The sequence below is a fragment of the Paroedura picta genome, chromosome 1 (genome assembly GCF_049243985.1).
Source record: "Paroedura picta isolate Pp20150507F chromosome 1, Ppicta_v3.0, whole genome shotgun sequence".
Classification (NCBI taxonomy): Eukaryota; Metazoa; Chordata; class Lepidosauria; order Squamata; family Gekkonidae; genus Paroedura; species Paroedura picta.
Window position 1 is genome coordinate 86,751,542 of NC_135369.1, and position 22,045 is coordinate 86,773,586.

The 22,045-nt window shown below is 43.5% G+C and overlaps 1 protein-coding gene across 1 annotated transcript in view; it reads right to left on the reverse strand.

Annotated features, from left to right (window-relative positions):
* The window catches only part of NUP133 (nucleoporin 133), a 37,772-nt gene extending 16,559 nt beyond the window's left edge, over positions 1-21,213 (reverse strand). The window contains exons 1-17 of the mRNA XM_077346416.1: positions 20,745-21,213; positions 17,592-17,710; positions 17,009-17,112; positions 15,818-15,925; positions 13,988-14,119; positions 13,162-13,332; positions 12,446-12,601; positions 12,299-12,369; positions 11,922-12,069; positions 9,229-9,373; positions 7,006-7,163; positions 6,706-6,797; positions 5,948-6,102; positions 4,133-4,227; positions 3,438-3,662; positions 2,458-2,580; positions 1,050-1,149 (exon numbers count right to left, since the gene is read on the reverse strand). Coding sequence (XP_077202531.1) covers positions 1,050-1,149; positions 2,458-2,580; positions 3,438-3,662; positions 4,133-4,227; positions 5,948-6,102; positions 6,706-6,797; positions 7,006-7,163; positions 9,229-9,373; positions 11,922-12,069; positions 12,299-12,369; positions 12,446-12,601; positions 13,162-13,332; positions 13,988-14,119; positions 15,818-15,925; positions 17,009-17,112; positions 17,592-17,710; positions 20,745-20,917 — 2,275 coding nt within the window. The 5' untranslated portion in view covers positions 20,918-21,213. The remainder of the gene's footprint in view (positions 1-1,049; positions 1,150-2,457; positions 2,581-3,437; positions 3,663-4,132; positions 4,228-5,947; positions 6,103-6,705; positions 6,798-7,005; positions 7,164-9,228; positions 9,374-11,921; positions 12,070-12,298; positions 12,370-12,445; positions 12,602-13,161; positions 13,333-13,987; positions 14,120-15,817; positions 15,926-17,008; positions 17,113-17,591; positions 17,711-20,744) is intronic.
* Positions 21,214-22,045: the final 832 nt, after the last annotated feature.

The following is a 22,045-nucleotide window of genomic DNA, read 5'->3' on the forward strand; positions in this document are numbered from 1 at the left end:
ACCTTCATAGTTTCTGTACTAATGAATATGGATATATGATAATGATGGGAAATTAAAGGCAAAAATGTAATATGCAGAAGTAAGCCTGTTAACTACATCCAGAGTGAAGAGGAAGAGGAGGAAGAACTTGTTGTTTAGTATCTGAAGGTGTCTCAAAGCATCTTACGATCGCCTTCTCTACCTCTCCCCACAACAGACACCCTGTAAGGCAGGTGAGGCTGTGAGCTCTAACAGAACTGTGACTGGCCCCAAGGTCACCCAGCTGGCTACATGTGGGAGGAGTAGGCAATATACCAACTGCAAGGAGAAATTCAGAAGCTTCTCCATTTGCTGGCAATAACCTATGATATACATTATTCTAGCTGCACATTATTTTCAGGGAACTATGGATGTCAGCCACCTACATGCAGGATGTTTTTGCTAAATTGTTAGCCCCGGACTGAATTAACCTGTTTATACATAGCATGAGATCTGGTACCAGGTCAGTGCAGAACTCCACCTATCCTCTCCTGCCTCTCAACACAGGAAAAATGTAATTTAAGAGTGGCTAAAAGGCCACACATATTTATAGTGCAGACTGTCATGCCAATTCTTATTATAAACTAGAACATTATAAGATCAGCTAGCCCAGGTGTTCAGAGTGAACATGTAAGAAACACAAGGCAGAAATCCAAAGGTAATTTTCCAGAAACAAAAAGATAATTGTTATAGAATGCTTTGCCTCCCATGCTAGTTCTCTGGGTATCGTGCCCCGCTCCCCCCCCTCCCCGGATCATTTGAGGGATGTTCACTGGGTAAGGGTAAGAGGCACAAACAGGTTCCTTTTTCACTTGTAGAACTGCTTTAGGTTGGTTGAATGTTAACTTTTGGATCCAGCATTAACAGTTTAACAGTAAAATTTTAGCTTCCTGCCTTAGGAATCACAGCATTTAAAATAACAACACAGAACTGAAGTAGGAACAACATTATGCAGCAGATAAAGTAATTCGGGGTGTGTTAATATTATAGCACAGAAACATTGTAGCAAAGTAACAGTTTCATTTTTTTACCTGTCCATGGAACATGCTCTGGTTCTCTTTCTCGGGGCTCTCTTATTTTATATAAAGAGGCTTTAGACTGGCGTTCATTGACAGCAGCTTGCAGCATATCCTAGAAATTATTGACAAAGGAAAAGGAGTAGTGCCTTACCAACTGGAGACCAAAGTACCGTATTTGCAGGCGTATAAGACTGGGCGTATAAGACGACCCCCCAACATTTCCACTCGAAATATAGTTTGTCACCATTGTACGGCCACAGTGTGACCGCAGCGCCTCTGGCCTGCCCCTGCATCTCCCTGTGACCGGCACTAGTGCGCAAGTGCGAGCTCTGTGTAGACAAGGGACGGGGCGGAGCGCCGCTGCTTCCCGCAGATCAGAACGGGCCAGTCACGCCAAAAAGGCTGGGACCCCTGTCTCGCTGCTGATGCTCGCCGCAGCCACAGTGATGACCCGCCGTGGCCGCGCTGGATACCACGCGATACTGGATGGTATGTAGAATGAGGTGGGCGGGCATCGGGAGGACACTATGGGCAGCTATATCTATCCCAACTGAAGTACACCCGGCATATAGGATGACCCCCCCACTTGGAGGCATGTTTTTCAGGGGGGAAAAGTAGTCTTATACGCCCGGAAATACTGTAATTTACTTTTCAGCATTTGTTATTTTTAATGTTCTATTGATTTATTCAAGGTCTAACTCTGAACATTTGACATCACTTTGCTGAATGGCCAAGGGCAGCCCTGGCCTGTCCTAGTACATTACAATAATCTGCAATGGAAGTTCCCAAGGCATGGATGACATAGCCATGTTTCTTTGACAGTTGTGTTTCCTAAATTAAGATTTTAAGCCAAGTCCCATCTTCTTTCATTCAGTCTGATATTAAGATAAACATTTACTGATTGCTTCAAGTGGGTAGCTGTGTCTGAGAAAGTGTGCGTGCATACAAAAGTTCATACCTTGAAGAAAACTTGATTGGTCTTAAAGATGCCACTGGACTCACAAATTTATTTAATCATTATTACTGTCATTTTTCTTACAAGAACGTAAGAACACAATGATCCATCTCGTTCAGCATAGTGTTTCACGCAGTGATCAAGCAGTCACCCTGGAGTACCAATGAACAGGGCAAAAAGGCCAAAGCCTTCTCCCAGTATTGTCTCCTAGAAGTACTATTCAGTTGACAGGAAAATATCTTTACAAATGAACATTTCCCCCATCCTTCCTCCTTTTTATGCTGGGGTCCTGTTTCTTGCTAAGCACTAAATTAGGGCACCATCAAAAATAAAAAAATGTAAGCAAAATGTTGAGCTCTCATACTGAAATGTAAAGACCAAAAAAAGTATTTCAAGACAGGAATCATGCCCACAGTTTACCAGGTTAGTGGACTAACTTTTTGCAATACTTTTGCCATTTTATACCTTTATAATATTGTTTACATTAATAACCATTTCAGTATAATCAACTGAATCAGTAGGAGTTTCCTTCAAGAATTGTTCCTCTTCCTTTAGTAAGCATTCAAAAATAGTATCTATCTGTGACACCTGAAAAAGAAAGCCAGAGGAACACTGTTAATTAATATATTTTATGAGTGTTTCATGCAGAACAGTTTTAGTTAGCAAATCAAAACTCGACAGAGATTTTTGCCACTTGATTTTTTTTATCAAGCTTTCCTCTCCAATATAATCCTAATAAACTGGTAGGAGCTTTCCAAGACGGTTTCCACACTGAGAACTTTGCTTTCCCAACTCCTGTGCAGGAGCACATGTCCAAGGCAGAAGAGGTGCACCATGTGGGAACAGGAAGAGGCAGGGCAAACTGCCCTGGCTCAAACTCCAGCCTGCAGCCCAGCGCAAAGCCTCTAATGCAGAAACGGTCCGAGTGGGAAAACATGTCAGTTATCTTTAGACCCATGTGAAGTATGGAGGTTCACATAATGAAGATGTGCTAAGATATTATTCATAGTTCAGTTCATAAGAACATAAGAAGATTACGTCAATGGTTCATCCAGTCCAACACTCTGTATCACTCAGTGGCCAAAACACAGGTGCCATCAGGAGGTCCATCAGTGGGGTCAGAACCTCAGAGACCCTCCCACCGTAACCTTCTAAGCACCAAAAAAACAAACAAAAACAAAACAAAAAACAAAAAACAGAGCATCACTGCCCCACAATAGTTCACATAGCTTCAGTTCTGTTTTCAGGTTTCTGATTGGTTTCAAATTCTACAATCTAAACCCTACTGCTTTGTTTATTGGTAGTTCCATCCTTTTGATTGTATTGACTTACTCTGTGTAATTTGCTCTGGGTCCCAGTGAGAAAGGCAGATTATAAATACTGTAAATAAATAAACCTAACTATTAACCTGTATTTTTAGCTTATAAATGGTATTTTTAACTTACCTCTCTGAAGAATACATCTGCAGGAGTTAAGCTAGGTGGTATGTCACTTTGTCTTTGGTTCAAAGCAATTTGTATTGCAGCGTTGACTACATCTGGCAGTCTGGAGTGATAGTTTTTGAGAACAATGGCTGCAGATAACTTTTCTGCATGTTCACAAAGCAACAACCGAGTTGCCATTGGCAGGCCTCTTACCGGAAAACTACGCAAACGCGCAAACAAGCCAACCTTGAAAAAAGAAAACTGTATGTGTGTTTTTGCACTGCACTTTTTTGCACTTATACTAAAGAACAGGAGCAGGCAGAAAGTCATTCTGCTTTCTTTTTCATGCAAAGGAGGTACATGTGTACACATATGGAATCCCTGCTCTGGATGGGAAAGTGGTGTACTCTCAACATTTCCCCCTGCATCAAAACGGCTATTTGACTCTTCCAGGGAAACCATACAGGTAACTGTAGGGCAAGTTAAATTTTGTGCTATTGGTCTGCTATAGAAATACACAAGAAGAAAGATTTCCTCACCCAGGCATTGCAAACCTGCTCAGAAATGATATAATTTTTATTCATCGCCATGTTGGGAGTGTCTCTACCCACCAAGCCATTTTGTAATGGATAGCACCAAAAGCTGTGGGAAAAAAATTAAACAGTTCCCAGAAACATAGTTTGCCCTTTTCTGCTCCAGAACATGAAGCTACCTACCTGACGAAGAAATTCAATGAACAAAGAATGTGCTTTTGTCTTGTTTTCCAGCTGACGAAGAAGAATGAGGGATGAATGAGTAAAAGTAGCAGCTTCTGCACAAAAACGGGGGGGGGGGGATTTAAATTTCAGTCCAAATTTAATGCTTTTCTGAATGTAGTCCTTTTAAACATTTTCAATTAGATTAACTATGTACTAGCATATACACTTTATTTTATTTTATTATTATTATTATTGTATTTATACCCCGCCTCCCCCCGAAGGCTCGAGGCGGCTTACATAACCCCGTCCCCTAAACCATAAAATAACAATAAGATCCAATAAATTTACAATAGTGGCAACAACGATGGCGTAATCTACTCATTTGGTCTTTGCATCCTCAACTACGGAGGGGGGTGACACTCTCTACCGCCAGTTTGTGGGGGGGGGGGGCTGATCTTCTTTCCGCCCGGCCTCAGCTATAAGCCTGGCGGAAGAGCTCCATCTTACAGGCCCTGCAGAATGCTTGTAATTCCCACAGGGACCTCAGTTCTTCCGGGAGCTCATTCCACCAGGTTGGGGCCAGGACCGAGAAGGCCCTGGCCCTGGTTGAGGCCAGGCGGGCTTCCTTGGGGCTAGGAACAACCAATAGGTTAGCCCCTGCAGAGCGTAAAGCCCTGCGGGGGATATAGGGCGAAAGGTGGTCCCTCATATATGCTGGGCCTAAACCACGGATGGCCTTGAAGGTCAAAACCAAAACCTTGAACCTGATCCGGAAGGCGACCGGTAACCAATGCAGCTGCCTCAGAACTGGCTGGATGTGAGCCCTCCACGGTGTAGCTGTGAGGACTCTAGCAGCCGCATTTTGGACGAGTTGCAGTTTCCGGATCAAGCCCAGAGGCAGGCCAGTGTAGAGCGAGTTACAGAAATCTAGTCTGGAGGTGACCGTCGCATGGATCACTGTGGCCAGGTGTTCGGAGGACAGATAGGGCGCTAGTAGCCAAGCCTGGCGAAGATAAAAAAATGCCCGGCTAGCTACCTGTTTAACCTTTGCCTCGAGTGTTAGTGAGGCATCAATGGTCACCCCTAAATTCCTGGCCTGAGACGCGATATTAAGTTGCGTCCCGGCCACTTCTTTTGAACTTACAATATATTTCACCAGGCTATTCTAAAAGCAGTTGAGAGATCACATGCCTGAATACTTGGAAATCTGTTTTATAAGATAACTAGGAGCCAAGCCCGTTGCATTCAGGAATACAACGGGCACTAGATTAGGGGGGTGGAGTGTAAGAATTCTGTGGGCAGCCTCCCCCTTCCCCCTAGGACCTGGAAAGGCTGCAGGCAGCTGTTATAGAACGCACTAGAAGGGGCAGCTCTCATGTGGCTGGGATCTGTAGCCTCCAAGCTTCAGAAGAAAGTGGAAGGAAGAGGGGGTGGTCAGGGGTGGGGGTCGGAAGGCAACTGGCTGGCTGCTGAACAGATAGGCAAGCTGGTTGGAGGAGGGGGCAATCAGGGGTGGGACAGATGTCCTGAGTGGGTGTTAAGCGCTGAGTGGCACTTAAGCCATAACACGCGCTCCTTGTCCAAGGCCTTACCAGAAGTATATAGTTGAACAGATGGAAGCACACAGTCCCCAAACTGTAACCTGAAGTGCAACAATCCCAGAAGTTACAGTAACATGACATATCTGAATGTGTATAGTTTAATGTGCTAAAAATACAATGGCATTTGTTTAAGAACAGACCCACATACCTTTTTCTTTTTAAACTGTAGAGATATTACAATGCTTATATTTCTTTATTTTCTATTGTCTGAAACTTCCATTTTAGTTCTTACCTGGTACAGATTCAGCCCATCGTGGGTCAGATGAAGGATAATCATCTATTAAGTTCACACTGATCTGGGTCACAGCTCTATCCAGTTCAGCATCAGGATCTGCATCTGAGGGAAAGAGCTCACTAATGATGGCCTGGGCATTGTCCAAATCATTCCTGCAGTGAAGAAACAGACACAATGAATTTGCTTTTATCAGGACACAGTGTCTTTGTCGGGCTGTATAATATAATTTTTTGTTATCCTATTTTTAAAATGTAGTTATTGCAGCGCTGCAATCAATACTTCTAAAGTTTTCAGTATCACTCCGGGCACCATTCCTCTGCAGAGGTGCAATCTTCCCACAGTGCCAAAGATGAATTAGCACGACACCATGTGATTAGTCACTTCCCCTTTCATCACTTCTACCAGCTCGCACCTAAGTGGGGGAGGGGGGGGGCTGCTTTCCCAATCTGAGTCCTTCTACCAACTCATTGAGCTCCTGTCCTGGCCACTGTACCCTTCCTGCAGGTTAAGCTGAGGGGGGGGGGGACCAAGTTGTCTGAGTCACGTGGACAAAGTGCCTTCTGACTCCCCACTGGGCCAGGAATGCTACCTTCCAAGTATCCAGGAGACGAGGTACTCTATAACTCTATAAATATAATATAGCAGGTTTCCCAACAAAACACAAATGGAAATTTTTTAAAAGGCAAAGCAAATAACTTGATTAAAATTATTTCAACACTGCTGATATTGTACTATCTAGAATGACAGTTTTGTACCTGCAATATTGTAAGAAAGTTGTTTTCAACAATTTAGACTTATCTTCTTGTGATATAATATCCATTCCAGAAGTAACATCAAATTCTGGAGCCTAAAGTATAAGAACAGAGAACAAAAGAATCAGTCCTTCAGGAGGAATAATATTTCCCCAATAAACAACTTGATGTGATCAAAAATTCAAAACTGCCATATTATTACTCAATAAAAGGCACCACAGGAAACACATATTTACCCCAAATGAATTCTGTCAAGACAATACTTTCCCTGCCAGTTATATAAGTGTTCCATATAATTATTACCTCATAATTTGATTCTGCTACAGATGAAGTAAGAGAATCTTCAAGGTCTTCAGGAAGCAATGAAATATTTTCCCTTGAATATATAGCTATAAGTCCGCTTTTTCTGGTGAAAAAAACAGGAAGTCCAGCACAGGAACCGGCTCCCAAAATTCTATCTCCTACGTTTTAAAAAAAGCATGTTGTATTGTGAAAATAAATTCAAGGTTGTTATTTATTACACCACAAAGACTTTAAGGGCTATGAAAAGAGTCCTTAAAAGGAACAAGACACTTTATAATTTCTCGCATTTTCAATCACTCCACTGCTATGCAAGACAATTTGTTTTCTTGTTGAGTTTACCTAGCCTGCAGAAGTCGCAACATAAGTGTGATTTCACTCCTGGAATGCATCAGCACTCAAATGCATACTGTGCATTCAAGTAACTTTCTACTACTATGCCTTACTATTCAAACCTAATGCCTAATCAAGAATCTTATGTAACAGAGCCTACATCTAGTATCTGAAAGGGTGACTTCCAAAAACCTCTGTCCTACTTCTGTTTTTAGTTCTTACTGCCTGCATTTTAGTCATTTTTTCAGAGCCAAAGTTGGAAGGAAATCAGAGATAGCCTTGTGTGCAGCACAGGACTTTAATGCTTGTCGCAAACAAAGTATTGTTTAAAAATACTGTACTGCATTCTAAAAGTTCTCTCCTCCTTCTCCAGTTTTAGAGCCTGTAGGCTCATCAGAGTGCAGGAAATTTCCATTCACAGGAGCATCGGCATTTTGGATACATGAACTTCACAAACACTATGCTCCTACTGCAAGTGGAACTTATTCTAACCAATACATAATGTATGAATTCCTTTTAAATCAGTAGCTTTTTTTTAGAGCATGAGGGGGAATGTTGATGATATGTGTGATTATTCACAAAGCTGGTTTTATCTCTGTCATGCTGACTCAAACTGCCCCACTTCAAATTTAATCCCTGCTACCAGGGATCAGTAGTTTTAATCTGTTAAATGTTCAGGTTATTTATGCATCTGACGTTGAAGAAACATGACAAAACAAATAGGAGGGGGAGGAGCCAAAGCTCCATAAACACAACAGAGCTCTCTGATAATGCCCCCTTTACACATCAAATAAAAAACTGAATTATCCAAGATTAATTAAAATGTAATACAGAATCATGGAATAGCATTAGTATCAAAGCATATTAGGAAATTTATATTGGATTTTTATACTGCCGATACAACTACAAGAGGTTATACAGTTCCATCTTGTTTGGAGTAAATATATACTGTATTTGCCGGCATATAAGACGACCGGGCGTATAAGACGATCCCCCAACATTTCCACTTAAAATATAGAGTTTGTTACATTACATTACAGTACCTGTCATTGTCACCATTGTACAGCCACAGCGCAACCGCAGCGCCTCCGGCCTGCCCCTGCATTTCCCTGTGACCGGCACTAGTGCACAAGTGCGCATGTGCAAGCTCTGCATAGACAAGGGGTGGGCCGGAGCGCCGCTGCTTCCCGTCGAGCAGAACGGGCTGGTCATGCCGAAAAGGCTGGCACACCTGTCTGGCTGCTGATGCTCACTGCAGCCTTGCTGATGAACCGCTGCGGCCATGCTGGATACCGCGTGATATTGGATGGTATGTAGAATGAGGTGGGCGGGCATTGGCAGGCCATTATGGGCAGCTATGTCTATCCCAACTGAAGTGCACCCGGCGTATAGGACCACCCCCCAACTTGGAGGGATGTTTTTCAGGGGGGAAAAGTAGTCTTATACGCCAGCAAATACTGTATATACTAGCCTGAAAGCCTGTTACATCAAGGAATGCAAGGGGCGCTGGCAGTGGCCCCTCCCCAAGGGTGCCGCCAACTGCCCTACCTGTGTGCATTTGCTGGCGGTTGGGTCCAAGTCCTCGCAGCCAGCCGGCCAACCGGCCTGCTGAGTAAGCTGGCGGCTGGGTCGAGCGGTGGGCTGGCCAGGGTGCCACAGGAGCACCCTCCTGGGCTGCCAGGGAGCATGTGGCTGCGAGGCTGCGTGTATGCCTCGCAGCCAGCTTCTGGGGGTGGGTGCTCCAGGGACCAGCCTAGTCTGGGTGCACCCAGCATGCCCAGATTGGTCCATGGAGCAAGAAGTGATGTCCAGACACCTGGATGGGTCCCAGACACTGCTCTGTTCACAGTGGCTCTTCCAAAATATATAATGATTAAGGATAAGGATATTTACCTTGAGCACTGAACGTAATTTTTTCCTGTGGCAAAGACATTCTTCCCGTTCCAGTTGAACAAGCAAATATTTCATCTTCTGTGTAAAGACAGGCAGCATGGCTGGAGAAGGCAGGAACTACTACTTTACAAATTAGTTCTTCAAGCTGAAAATATTAAAGGCCACACTGTGACACTGAAAAGAGTCACTGGAAAAGAAAATAATGCTAGGAAAAGTTGAAGGCCACAGGAAAAGAGGAAGACCCGATACGAGATGGATTAGCTCAATAAGGAAAACAAGTATTCCTTCAACATTCCACTTAGCACAAATACAGATACCAGACCCATTGATTCGAGGGCAGTCTACTGCTCTGAAATATAAGCAGATACCTGCAAGGATTTGTGGGAGGGCACTCCATTTTCCCTTGCATCCTTTCCCTACACTATTTCATCCTTCTGTCCTCCTAGCAGCCCCCATGTTTTTTTCCTGCTTTTTTATCTTCTTCCCACTCTTTTATTTGCTTCTCCTTCTTTTAATCTGCCCCCATTTTCAGCTTTATTACACTTATATCCCACCTTTCAGTTGGGACCCAAAGTACTTTCCCCCATCAATCAATTTTAACCTCCCTTTGAGGCAGATTAGGTTGAGAGAAAATGAGAGTGGAGCTTTGACATTCTAATTACTACAACCACACTACCTTTCAGCTTTCCCTTCTTTCTTTCTCCTGGCAGCCTCTCTCTAGTAAATTCTGGCTAAGTTCCAAAAGCTGTGTTGTGTAAAGTTGTCCAGTTGTCTGGTGGCAAAGTTATACAAGATGTGGCCCAGGTGAGCTGTGTGGCCTCAAGTTGTAGCCCTGGGCCCTGAGTGAATTGAACAAACTGCATGGTAGCAAGCTTCTTGAAAGTTGCTGCTAGGTCTGGCCCTGATGAGCCCTTTTCTCCAAGGCAGGAGAGAAGGGAGCAGTGACAGACTGGGAAACCAAAAGACTCCTGAGAGGCCCTTGCACTCCTCCCTTTTACTGCCTTAAACCAAGGTTTGAATACTGGCCATACTGTTGTGATTTCCTAGCAATCTCTACAATGGTCAGACAATCCTGGCCCCCACCTGACGGAATGAGCTCCCAGAGGAGATCAGGGCCCTGATGGAGCTAAAACAGTTCTGCAGGGCCTGCAAATGGGAGCTCTTCCACCAGGCATTTGGTTGAGACCAGGCAAAACCAACAACAGCTACAGGGCCCCTGCTCCCTCCCTCTCTCCCAGAAACCCATTCATGAGTTCTGTCCCTGGACCTGTTTGCACTGTTAACCTTTGTTACAGTTATTAAAATTAATAGTATTAATGTTGTGGTTTTCCATACATTATAGAAAAACTAAGTTCCTTGTATTGTTTTCTATGTTTTATGTAAACCGCCCTGAGCCTCTGGGGAGGGCAGTATATAAATACAATCAATCAATCAAAGCAGATGCTGCTTCTCTTACTTTGAGGGGCTTAACCTCCTTCAGAGGTATTCTTGAAGCTTTTTTCAGATTTGTAAAAAGATTTGTCTGTTCATGGCTCCAATATCTGGATTTCACAGATGGGCCAGACTGAGTATTACATATATTTATTGTGTACATATGCTTGTGAGCCTCTTGTGGCGCAGAGTGGTAAGGCAGCCGTCTGAAAGCTTTGCCCATGAGGCTGGGAGTTCAATCCCAGCAGCTGGCTCAAGGTTGACTCGGCCTTCCATCCTTCCGAGGTCGGTAAAATGAGTACCCAGCTCGCTGGGGGGTAAACGGTAAGGACTGGGGAAGGCACTGGCAAACCACCCTGTATTGAGTCTGCCATGAAAACGCTAGAGGGCGTCACTCCAAGGGTCAGACATGACTCGGTGCTTGCCCAGGGGATACCTTTACATATGCTTGTACTTGGATTGTCTTGTATACCTTAGGCGTTAGGCTATATAATAAAACACACACACCTCTTCATTTTTAGACAAAGGGTTAATCAAACATTTCTCTAACCACACAGTGTTTTACATGGGCCAAACCAGGTCAAACTAATTCAAATAACCTATAAATATTTGATTTCTTAATATTAATACAGAGTAAAATTAAACACAGAGACACATGCAACCATCCAAAGGCAGGAACAGGGATTCTTCTTAAGTTCCTCTGTGACTCCCCACCCTCACCCCAGATCTTACAAAGAGTATTCCTTGGGTTGCAGGCCCAACATCAATGAACAACCTTATGGGTCAGGAAGGCTGCAGTGAAGAAGGATCTAAAACTGTTCCCTCCTCCCCATCAACAGAAGAGAAAGCAATTTTATCCTGCTCCCCACCCATCTGTTTGTCTCCACACCTCAAAAATACTCTTTCCAGGGAACAAAAGAGATTGCAGGGAGGGAGGCTGATGGAAACAAGGGGGAAACCTGTTTATTGGTGATTAAGAGTCTCCATTTTTAGTAATGCACACTCAAGCCTTCCAATTCAGTTGTATGTCTGTGGATATGGTCAGAGGCAGTTTCACGGTAAATGAAGAAGAAAAGCATTTTAGCCATACAGGCTACTAAAAATGTTTTGCCGAAGAAAGTATATGATGCTGTGTATGTATTTAAAACCAACAAGCCCCTCTCCCATAACCAAATGACTTAATCTCAATTTTATGCATTTCTAACCAGTCTTTGGAAACATTTTAAATATTAAGCCAAATACTCATTTAGCACAAAGGTTACCTGAAAAGGTGGATTATACTGTGTGACCTCCACAGTTACACTGTCAGACATTTGATAGCCACTGTCCTCTACTGTTATCAAAGTGTAGTAGGTGAGACATGGTTGGTCACTAAGATGCCAGGCTGCAGCCAAAATCACCACCCCATCACTATTTATGGAAAAACAACACATAAGAGATTAGTGTCAGCTCATCTTGCATCTTACTTAAACTTGCATGTACGTTAGGATTTATAATGAATAACTTTTAAAACAAGCAAATTATTCATGCAGGAGGACAGTAGTTATATACCTTGCAACCACTGCTTTTTATGCAACAAAGGCACAATGCTCACACTAACAAGTGAGAAACCCTCACTGTGAACTAAACAAGAACTTACCAATTTTGCTGCAAATCCAAATACTGCACATTCACACCTCTTTTAATTTCTTCATAGTTGCTTTCAGAACCCTGTGCAAATAATAATAAATGTTTATACCAAAAATGAAAATGCTATATTTTGTTTTCCAAATTTACTGCTTCTTACCCAAATAGCATCCATGATGTTTTCTCTAAGCACTCTATTCATATCCCAGCTAAGAACATGATGCTCCAAAGAATCATCTATTTCCCATTTGTGCAGATTTGAGCTGGTCATTGCATAAAATCTTGAATTCTTTCTGTCCCAAAGGATACTAGATAGCTGAATTACAAAACAATTATAAATTACTAATGTACTTAATACAATGGTATCCTAATTAAATGTTTCATGAGAAACAAATAGAATTACTTCAAGTCTTGGTTATCAAAACCAACACGGCATTTCTCCATACTTTTAGGATGAATGTCCTCTACAATCCCGCTCTTTTGACAGGCTAAGTACTGGAGTAAAAGCCACAATATACTGGACCATGAGACTATGTGGGCTGCAGGACTTAGCCACAAAATAACAAATACCGTGTTCCACAGGTGGCTAAGATGCTAGTGTAACACATTTTGAACAGCTCTCCTAACCGCATTGACTACACAAGTTGGAGAAAGAATGGCATTTTTCAAAGACCAACATATTGGGCCTTGGGAGCTGGGAAAAATAATCTGGACAAATTAGAAGTGCCTTTTTGAGAACAAGCATGTGAATTTTTAGCCACAAAAAAGTGATAATGGCATATTTGGTCCATTATAGAAATCTGTGAAAGCATTCACATTTTGAGGGCTTTACTGTTTTATACAAATTTACAGAAATATTTTAAAAACACTACTTACTGCAGCATCGTTACCAGGAGACAAGATCCCCAGTAGAGAAGAAACCTTTCGGCCAATACCAGAAAACATGCCTTGCCCTTGTGGGAGGCTATGCTGATGAATCTTACCAGCACTGTCTGGTGTCAGACGCATAAACTGACTCCTTGAAGATGACAAAATGAAGCTTATTCCCTGGGGAAAAAATAGCCAGTTTAGAAGACCGATCCAGTAACGCCTTTCTCTAGAAACAGCATCAAGCTTGCTTTTGTTTTTTTTATACAGAATGCAGATTTGCTTTTAATCCAATTAAAAATAAAATTGTTAAATTTTACTAAAATTCTAAATTTTTATTTATTTATTAAACTTTTATACCGCCGTTCCCTTAGGCTCATGGCAGTTTACAAGATTTAAAGAAGTCCCCCTTCTATTGTGGATAACACAGAGTCAATGATTTGCAATGATTGCATGAATGGGGTCTTCTCCACTTTCTTTTACCCCAGCGGTCCCCTTCTGGGAATGGGAAACTTTATTCCCAGAGGGGCACAGGAGCCATAAAAAGTAATAGCTGTGTGGGTCAGGGGACAGCAACTATGAGGGCAAAATCCACCTCTCCTTTCCTCTTTGTCAATGCTGACCCATGTGCCTATCACTCCATGTGGTCATACAACCCTAGGAATCAAATTTCCCAAGGTCAGGAGGGACTGCTGGGGGGAAGAGGAAGATTTATCGCCATTTGTTTACAGATCAGTAGATCCAGCCTTCACTAAATGACAAGAAGTAATCCAGTTTACGGAATTTTTAAAATAAAAGTATCAGGAAGTATCTGACCTTACAGTTTTTACTTTACCTTTACGGCAGTTAGAAAACTGCAGAGAGCACCTCCGTAGTCTACAAATGTTTCAGTGAAGGAACTTTCATGCACGAGGGTGGACCAATAGCGTATAGATCCTTCACAAGTGGCAACCATTACTGACACAGACTTGCAAAAACAGAAAGATACAAGTTAGATATGAAGAAGAAGAGTTGGCTCTTATATGCCGCTTTTCTCTACCCAAATTGGCTTACATTCACCTTCCCTTTCCTCTCCCCACAACAGGCACCTTTGAGGTAAGTGAGGCTGAGAAAGTCCTGATATTACTGCTTAGTCAGAACTTCTTTAGCAGTGCTGTGGCAAGCCCAAGGTCACCCAGTTGGTTGCATGTCGGGGAGCACAGAATCAAACCCGGCTCACCAGATTAGAAGTCCGCACTCTTAACCACTACACCAAGCTGAATCTTGAGTTCCAGAGCATTTTTACACTACAAATTTAAATTTCAGTATCATGGCTCCCAGACAAAGTGTACTGGTATCCATTGTTATGTGGCAAGGTGAGGAGTCTCTAATTAAATAATTTCAGCAGCACAACAAAACTGCCACAAGCATAGTTCTGCTCACAAATCAGTCTAGGATGGAAGAATAGTACAGAGGAGGGACTTTATAACTCACTCTGTGGGCCTGCCCTTGGCTTTGACCCAGAAGTTACAGCTGGTACAAAATGCGGCTGCCAGGGTCCTCACTGGGACACCACGGAGGGCCCATATTCAGCTAGTGTTGCATCATCTACATTGGTTACCAGTCTGTTTCCAGATCCAAGTTTAAGGTACTGTTTTTAACATTTAAGGCTATACACGACCTGGGGCTTATCTATTTGTGGGATTGCCTGTCTGCTTATGCCCCCCTGCAGAGCTCTTCACTCTACGGGTATGAATCTACTGGTTGTCCCGGGCCTCCAAGATGTCCTTTTCGGCCCTGGTCCCAACCTGGTAGAATGAGCTCCTGGAAGAGCTAAGGGCCCTGTCGGAGTTGTCAGTTTTCTGCAGGGCCTTCAAAGCAGAGCTCTTCTGCCAGCCATACGGTTGAGGCTGGGGCGGCACTCTCAGCGTTATTATCTGAGGATCTTGGAGTTGTGGCTAGTTAAGTTCCCACTCCCAGGGAAAAATGTAAAAAGATATATTGACCTGTTGCTGAACAGGAAGGGGGAGGCGGATGTAAATTACTACTGGTCGCCATCTTGTTGTTTTAATTAAGGGGTTTTATGGGTTTTAATATGTTTTATTGATTGCAAACCACCAGGAGACATTGAGAGCGGTGGTATATCATTATAAAATTTTAAAAAATAATGTTCAGTAGATTTATTGGCCCCAATAAAGTACCTGACAATTCAGATCTATGGCAGTTTCTGTAAGGCCACAGCTCTTCCGGGAGCTCATTTCACCCGGTCATGGCCAAACATACATTTCTCAGGCTCAGGCAAGGGATCACTGGCCTGTTCACATTGGTGGAGTGAAGCGCTCCTCAGAGGGTATAGTCAGTTTGGCAGTCCCTCAGATATGTCATGCCCAGATCACAAATAGCCTTAAACAATAACAATACATTGAAACCGAGTTTTGGGTCATAATTTAGACAGACAATAGAATGTTAATTCAAATTTTGTTGCGTTTTTCTTCTGGACGAAAGAGTTTTCTTGCAGTTTTTAAAGAACAGAAATCAATATAATCATCATATTATAACATAAAAAGACACATTAAATAAAAATAATGCTATGGTACTTTCTGACTGCATTACAAGTAACGTTTCCAAATGATCCCAGGACAAACTGTGTTTAGTTTTCAATAATTAACTAGTTGAATTTGCTCACTTGTAAAGAGGATGTTTCACCAGGGAGATTAAGACAAGAAACTGCTACTAAGCTAGAACTTTGCAGATAGTCACTGGGTGGTAATTGCAGTTCCTTGCATACAGATAGCTGCAACACAAACAGAAATATAACTTTTAGTATGATATTTCATATTGGAATTATATTAGAATATATTTATATTACACAAGATATTATAAACCCTATTTAAGAGAGGCTTTCAGTTCTTATGCTCGAAATATACAGTCCAATCTACTTAATTTCCTCTTCATGTTATTCATAAAACCACCTTTCTTCCAGCTGTTACTCATTCCTAATTTATTCCAACACAGAGAGAAGTGTGTTGATCTTACTTTCTAAGTTGTCTTATTTTATTTTATTTATTTATTATATTTCTATACCGCCCTCCCCGGAGGCTCAGGTCTTGAACATGATATACATATCCTTTTTTACTAGGTCAGACATCTTATTCATATTGATTGTAACTTGAACTATGATTTGTCCTGAATCCTTGGGGAAATGCCGCATACAAATATCAAAATAACGGATGCATTGCATGCTAATTTGCAGAATGATTGTATAGTGTAGTATAGCTAGAAAGATATTTATTGTATATTAACTTGTGGAATGATGGAGGCTGCATGTTGACTGGAGTGGGTTGTAGGGATTATAACACTCCAAACTTGTTCTACTTACACCACATTACAATTTGCTTCTCAGCTTAATTCAAGGTGCTGATATTGACCTTCTAAGCTTTGTACAGCCTGGGGTCAACATAACTTAAAGACCACATTCTCCCATATTAATCTAACCATTTATTTTGGTCATCTACAGAGGCCCTGCTTCAGTTGCCCCCTGCCATCTGAGGCCAGACAGGTGGCTACCTATTAGAAGGCCTTCTCTGTCATGACACCAAAACTCTGGAACTCCCTCCCCAAGATTTGTCTGTTTCCTTGTATTTGTATCTTAAGTGAAGACTTTGATTCATCTGGCATACTCCAAATAACAATTTTGGGTTCATATTTTAGTGTCTGTACTTTAACTGTATTCTGATTGCTCTAATGTCTGAATGTTTTTATGTCCGCCACCTTGTGTTCTGAGTTTATTGTCTTGCTGTTTAAACTTGATATTTTAAAGACTGGCATGATCAGCACAAAAATCTACATTAGGTACTGTAGCCTACTGTTGATTTACCTTAGCAACTGATGATTGATTTATCTTCCAAATAATCAATCTGTCTCTGTACACTAGCCATGCCCATCCACTTTCATCCAGCTGTATACTTATGAAATCCTCAACTAAAAAGAAGAACAAATTGATAAAAATAATATATCAAATGCATGGTTAACAGAAACTCCAATGACGCTAGATGGCAATCATGCACCTTTGTTCAGTCTTAAAGGTGCCACTGGACTCTACATTTGTTCTGCTGCTTCAGACCAACACGGCTACCCACCTGAATCAATCTGTGAACCTAGGACTGTTGTTAGATAGCGATCATGCAAAATACCTAACTGAACAAATGTTAAAACAGTATAAAAATTATTAAAGTAGCACTGTCAGCAGTACCTCAGGTGATCACTACAATCAATCTCTCTTGCATAATTACACACACTAGCCATATATATCTGGGTCTCAAAATGTACTCTGATGTTTAAAAAAAAACTCTACATCAACCTGTAAGGATATTAACAGTTGTGTGCTGGCATTAGTAATCAAAAAGCAGAGACTTCACAATTATATAATTTTAACTGTATTAAAAGACTGAATCACTCACCATCAGCCATTCGTAGGGCTTCTATTACTTTCACTGGCAAAGAGGCCCCAAAGGCTTTCACATCATAGTTGACAGTTTCACTTCCTGAGGGATGGTGGAGAACTCTTGAGGGTGTCCCTCTAAGCAAAAGAGTTGCCTTTTTCAGTGTTTCTTGTCTCATTTAGTTAGCACTATTTGTTATTTCAGTAACCTCTTAACAATAAATCATTTATTATTCTTGGAAGAAAGAATACACTCTCTTTAGCTATTTAACCAAATCTACTCCAGCTCTCCAACGAAAACTGGACGAGAGTGGGTTGGCCATTCTCGTTTTACTAGATCTATCGGCTGCATTTGATGTGGTCGATCAAAAACTATTGGCACACTCATTGACACAGGGATTAGAGGAACAGCTATAGATTAGCTGACCTCTTTTCTTACAAACCAGTCACAGAGGGCTGCAGTGGGGGAAGAGTTATCGCACCACTTCGTACCTCCTTGTGGGGTACCACAGGGGACGATACTTTCCCCTACACATTTCAAAATCACGAAGGTAGCCCACACAGTGTTTTTCCATCTGCACCAACTAATGCCCAACCTGTCCACAGAACATTTAGCCACAGTGATCCATGTTAATGGTCACATCTACATTACCATGTCTACTTCTGTAACTTGCTCTACACGGGCCTACCATTGCGCCTGACCCAGAAACTCCAATTGGTACAGAATGCAGTTGCACAGGTCCTCACTAGGTCATCTTGGAGGGCCCATGTCCAGCTGTTGCTGAGGCAGGTGCATTGGCTGTCAGTTTGCTTATGGATCAAATTCAAGGTATTGGTTTTGACCTTTAAGGCTATACGCGGCCTGGGTCCTTCCTACCTGCAGGACCGCTTATCACATGCTACCCGCTACCTGCAGGTATGAATTTGTTGGTGGTCCTGGGCCCTCGAGAAGTGTGCCTGGCATCAACCAGGGCCAGGACCTTTTTTGTCCTGACCCCCACCTAGTGGAATGAGCTTCTGGAAGAGCTGAGGGCCCTGTGGAAACACTCTGAGTTCTTTCGCCAGGCTTTTGGTTGAGGCCGGGCCGCATATCAGGTTAAGATTGGGTCCTTCCCCATACTTTGCGACATCTGGACCCCCCGGGGGGGCCAGTCATTGTCCTTCTAAATTACATCTGCTGGATATATGACTGGGAATAGGGAAGTTGAGGAGTAGGGTCAATAATAGTTGCTGCCGCCATCTATGTTGTTTTACTGTTTGTATTGTATTGTAGTTGTTGGCAAGTTGGTAGAGCTTGAGGTCTTACAGCAGTGGTCCCCAACCTTTTTATCACCGGGTACCGGCCAAAGCTTGACAATTTTACTGAGGACCGGGGGGGGGGGTAGTCTTGTGCTGAGGGATGTCGCCTGAGCCCCTGCTCCACTTGCTTTCCCACCGGCTGTGCAGTGCCACGCCAGGGGAGAGCCCCAGCCATGGTGGCCATCGGAGAGCACCAAAGGTGAGCCAGCGGCAGAGTGGCAGGGCAGCCCCTGAGGCCACAGCTGGGGCAGTGGATGAGGAGGAGCTGCGGCCCGGTACCGACTGTTCCACGGACCGGTCCCGGTCCCCGGAGCGGGGGTTGGGGACCACTGCTCGAAGGGATTTCTGCCCCTCCAGATGGTTTGTAATAGCCAGCTCAGGGCTATTGCTGTAAAGGATTTGGGGACAGGGTGTGTGTGTGTGGGGAGGAGGTGGGCAGGTCAGGAAGGGAGTTTTGTGTAGCAAAATTCTAGCATGCTCTCCTAATGTCCATATTTTCAGCATGATGTGATATTTTGGCATTTTGATTTTCACCAGGAAATGAGCCACAAAAGTACCAAATCTGACAAAACCATATTTCTCACTTTGTCTTAAGACTGGTCCACAAGAAGCTTGCTATTGTATTCCTTAGGGTGAATCAAAAAACAAAACCAGCATCAGATTTGCAACACGGCACTTAAAAATCTTCGGGCAATAAAACAAATACAAAACTGCAATATTAGCAGCCACATGTCAACCAAGCTGCTCAGAAACCTGGATGGGGGTGGTGGGGGGGGGGATGTATTCCCTAAGCTCTGAACTGTATGCAGAAGAGGCCTACTCAGATAATTGTTGCACTGTCATGGAGAGATCTCTGCTCTGAGCACTATGAACCTAATTTCAAAGCAAGCTGCTTCTTCCATCTCAGAATGATATCTGCTATGGGGCCAATTTGAATTCTAAAGCTGCAAAAGTTCAGAGTTTACCCTGGGTTCCCCTAGATGCTGGCAGGGGCTCATGGGAATTGTAGTCCATGAACATCTGGAGGACCACAGGTTGACTATTCCTGCCCTAGATAATTCAGAAAGCTTGTGCATAATGCCTCCCTACTGGTGGCCAGCTAGCAATGCACAACTCCCACCAAATGAAGCATCCCACTTTGCACTGGATTTATACTCACCCACCATGCCGTCCTTACTTATTTAGACTTTTCCAACTGTATGTTTTTATTGTGTTCTGGTATGGTGCTTTAAATTAATGTGCAAGCCACCATGTGACCTATAGAGTATGCAAACAATTGGAGAGGAGGGGTGTGTGTTTTGCACCAGCTCCTCCCCTCCCCCCTCCCCAGATTGGCCTTATAAGCCAAATTGATTCCAGTGTTATATGGCCAAGGCAAAGCTTTCCAAGTCAGTCCAGCCCAGTTCAATCAAAAGACTTGGATGTAAGCTGATATTGTTCCATTGATTTCATTGGGTAGAGATCAGGATTTCAGTGTTTTTATTATTATATTGTGAACCACCATGAGCTGGCTGGCCTGGGAGTGGCAGTATAAAAATTCAATAAATAAACAAACAAAACAAACAAACAGGACTTAAATTTCCAGAGATCTGCACACTTTTTAATACTGTAGAAAACAATGCTAATTCGACTGGGTTAAGATTGTCAGATCTTATACAATTCTGTAATGAGTTTACCTGGGCTGAAAAGCCCTTTCCTAAAAAGACCCGAGTTAGGGTGTTAATGATAGGACGTTTTGGCAGCCATTCATATCCGGGGTCGCCAAAGCATCCTCCCCGGGCTAGAACTCGCGACAGGCAACCCAGGCATGAAATGGTCTGACGTCACAGCCTGGCGTGGATACTTAGGCTCCTCCCACCCGGGCCGCACTCACCGCGCAGAGAAAGCACCGGAGCTCCGCCGAGAGGCCGGCGAGAAGAGCGCGGGGGAACTGACCGACGACGCCACCAGGGCCTGGCTCTTTCTGCTGCCTGTCCGGCCGGTCCTCCGGCTCCGCCCCCCGCCGCTGCCGCCGCCCGGAGTATGAGGGGAGCCGGAATGCAACATCGTTGCCGCCGCCGCCACTTGAAGCTGGCCGGACTAGGACTTCGGAGCTCGCGCGCCGCAACCACCTCGCCTTCTCACAGCGTCTCTCCCGCTTGCGCGCTCAGATTTGACGTCATCGTTCTGTCGAGGACAGGATTGGCTGAAAGCCGTGGGCAGTCTGCCCTGTTAACGGTCGCTTCGGAAGCTGGTCCTGGTGGCGGCCCGTAGTGCAGCGGGCAGAGTGGCTGGGCTCAGCGGAGGGTTCTGTGACGAGTGAGCAGCCTTGAGCATCGCTTCTGCACAACGGCTCATCAGAGGAATGTTGAGTCGCGGCGGGAGTATTGCTGGCGAGTTCAGCACACCGCCCACCGACCTACGCGCGGGAAGAAGTTAAAACCGGCTATAAATGGATCCTCTAGTTTTCATCCACCAAACTCCCTCAGACACATAATGTAATTCTGAAACATGGATCCTTGGAATTTTGCACTTGGTCATCCAGAACTCAACATCTCATCACCTATGTTCTGCACCTCTACAGTTTGTGCCACAAAAATCATGCTATCACTGCTTTATGGAGGTGGCACAGTGCAAAAGTGGAATTTCAAAGCATGGATCCTCAGGAGGTTTGCATTGGGTTATCCCAAACTCTCCATCACGTTACATAAAGTGTCCTTGGGCACACATTACGCTAGAAAAATGGCCCACATAAAAATCATCAATTCATGAGGATCTGGACTTTGGCACCATCTATGGTGAACTGGGTGTAAATGCAGCCCACTGATTGATCCCCTTAGTCACACTCCCCGTTCTGTTCCCTGGTTGCTGCCGCCAGTAAGATTCTAACCATAGAATCATAGAGTTGGAAGGGACCTCATAGGTCATCTAGTCCAACCCCCTGCACAATGCAGGACAACAGGAGGTGTCTTACCCACTCCTGGGAAAATATAAGTGGCCTAATAGCCCAGCCAGCTGTGTGATGGCACGTATCAGTTAACTGACTCCTAGAATTGATTTAGTCAATAAAATAACAAGCACTAGGCAAAGAGCTCAACAACTGATGATTAAACCACATAAAAGAACATCCAAAATAAAAATGGATTATATGAATGGGCAGAGTCCAATGTGGAGTACCGCAAGGTGCAATTCCCC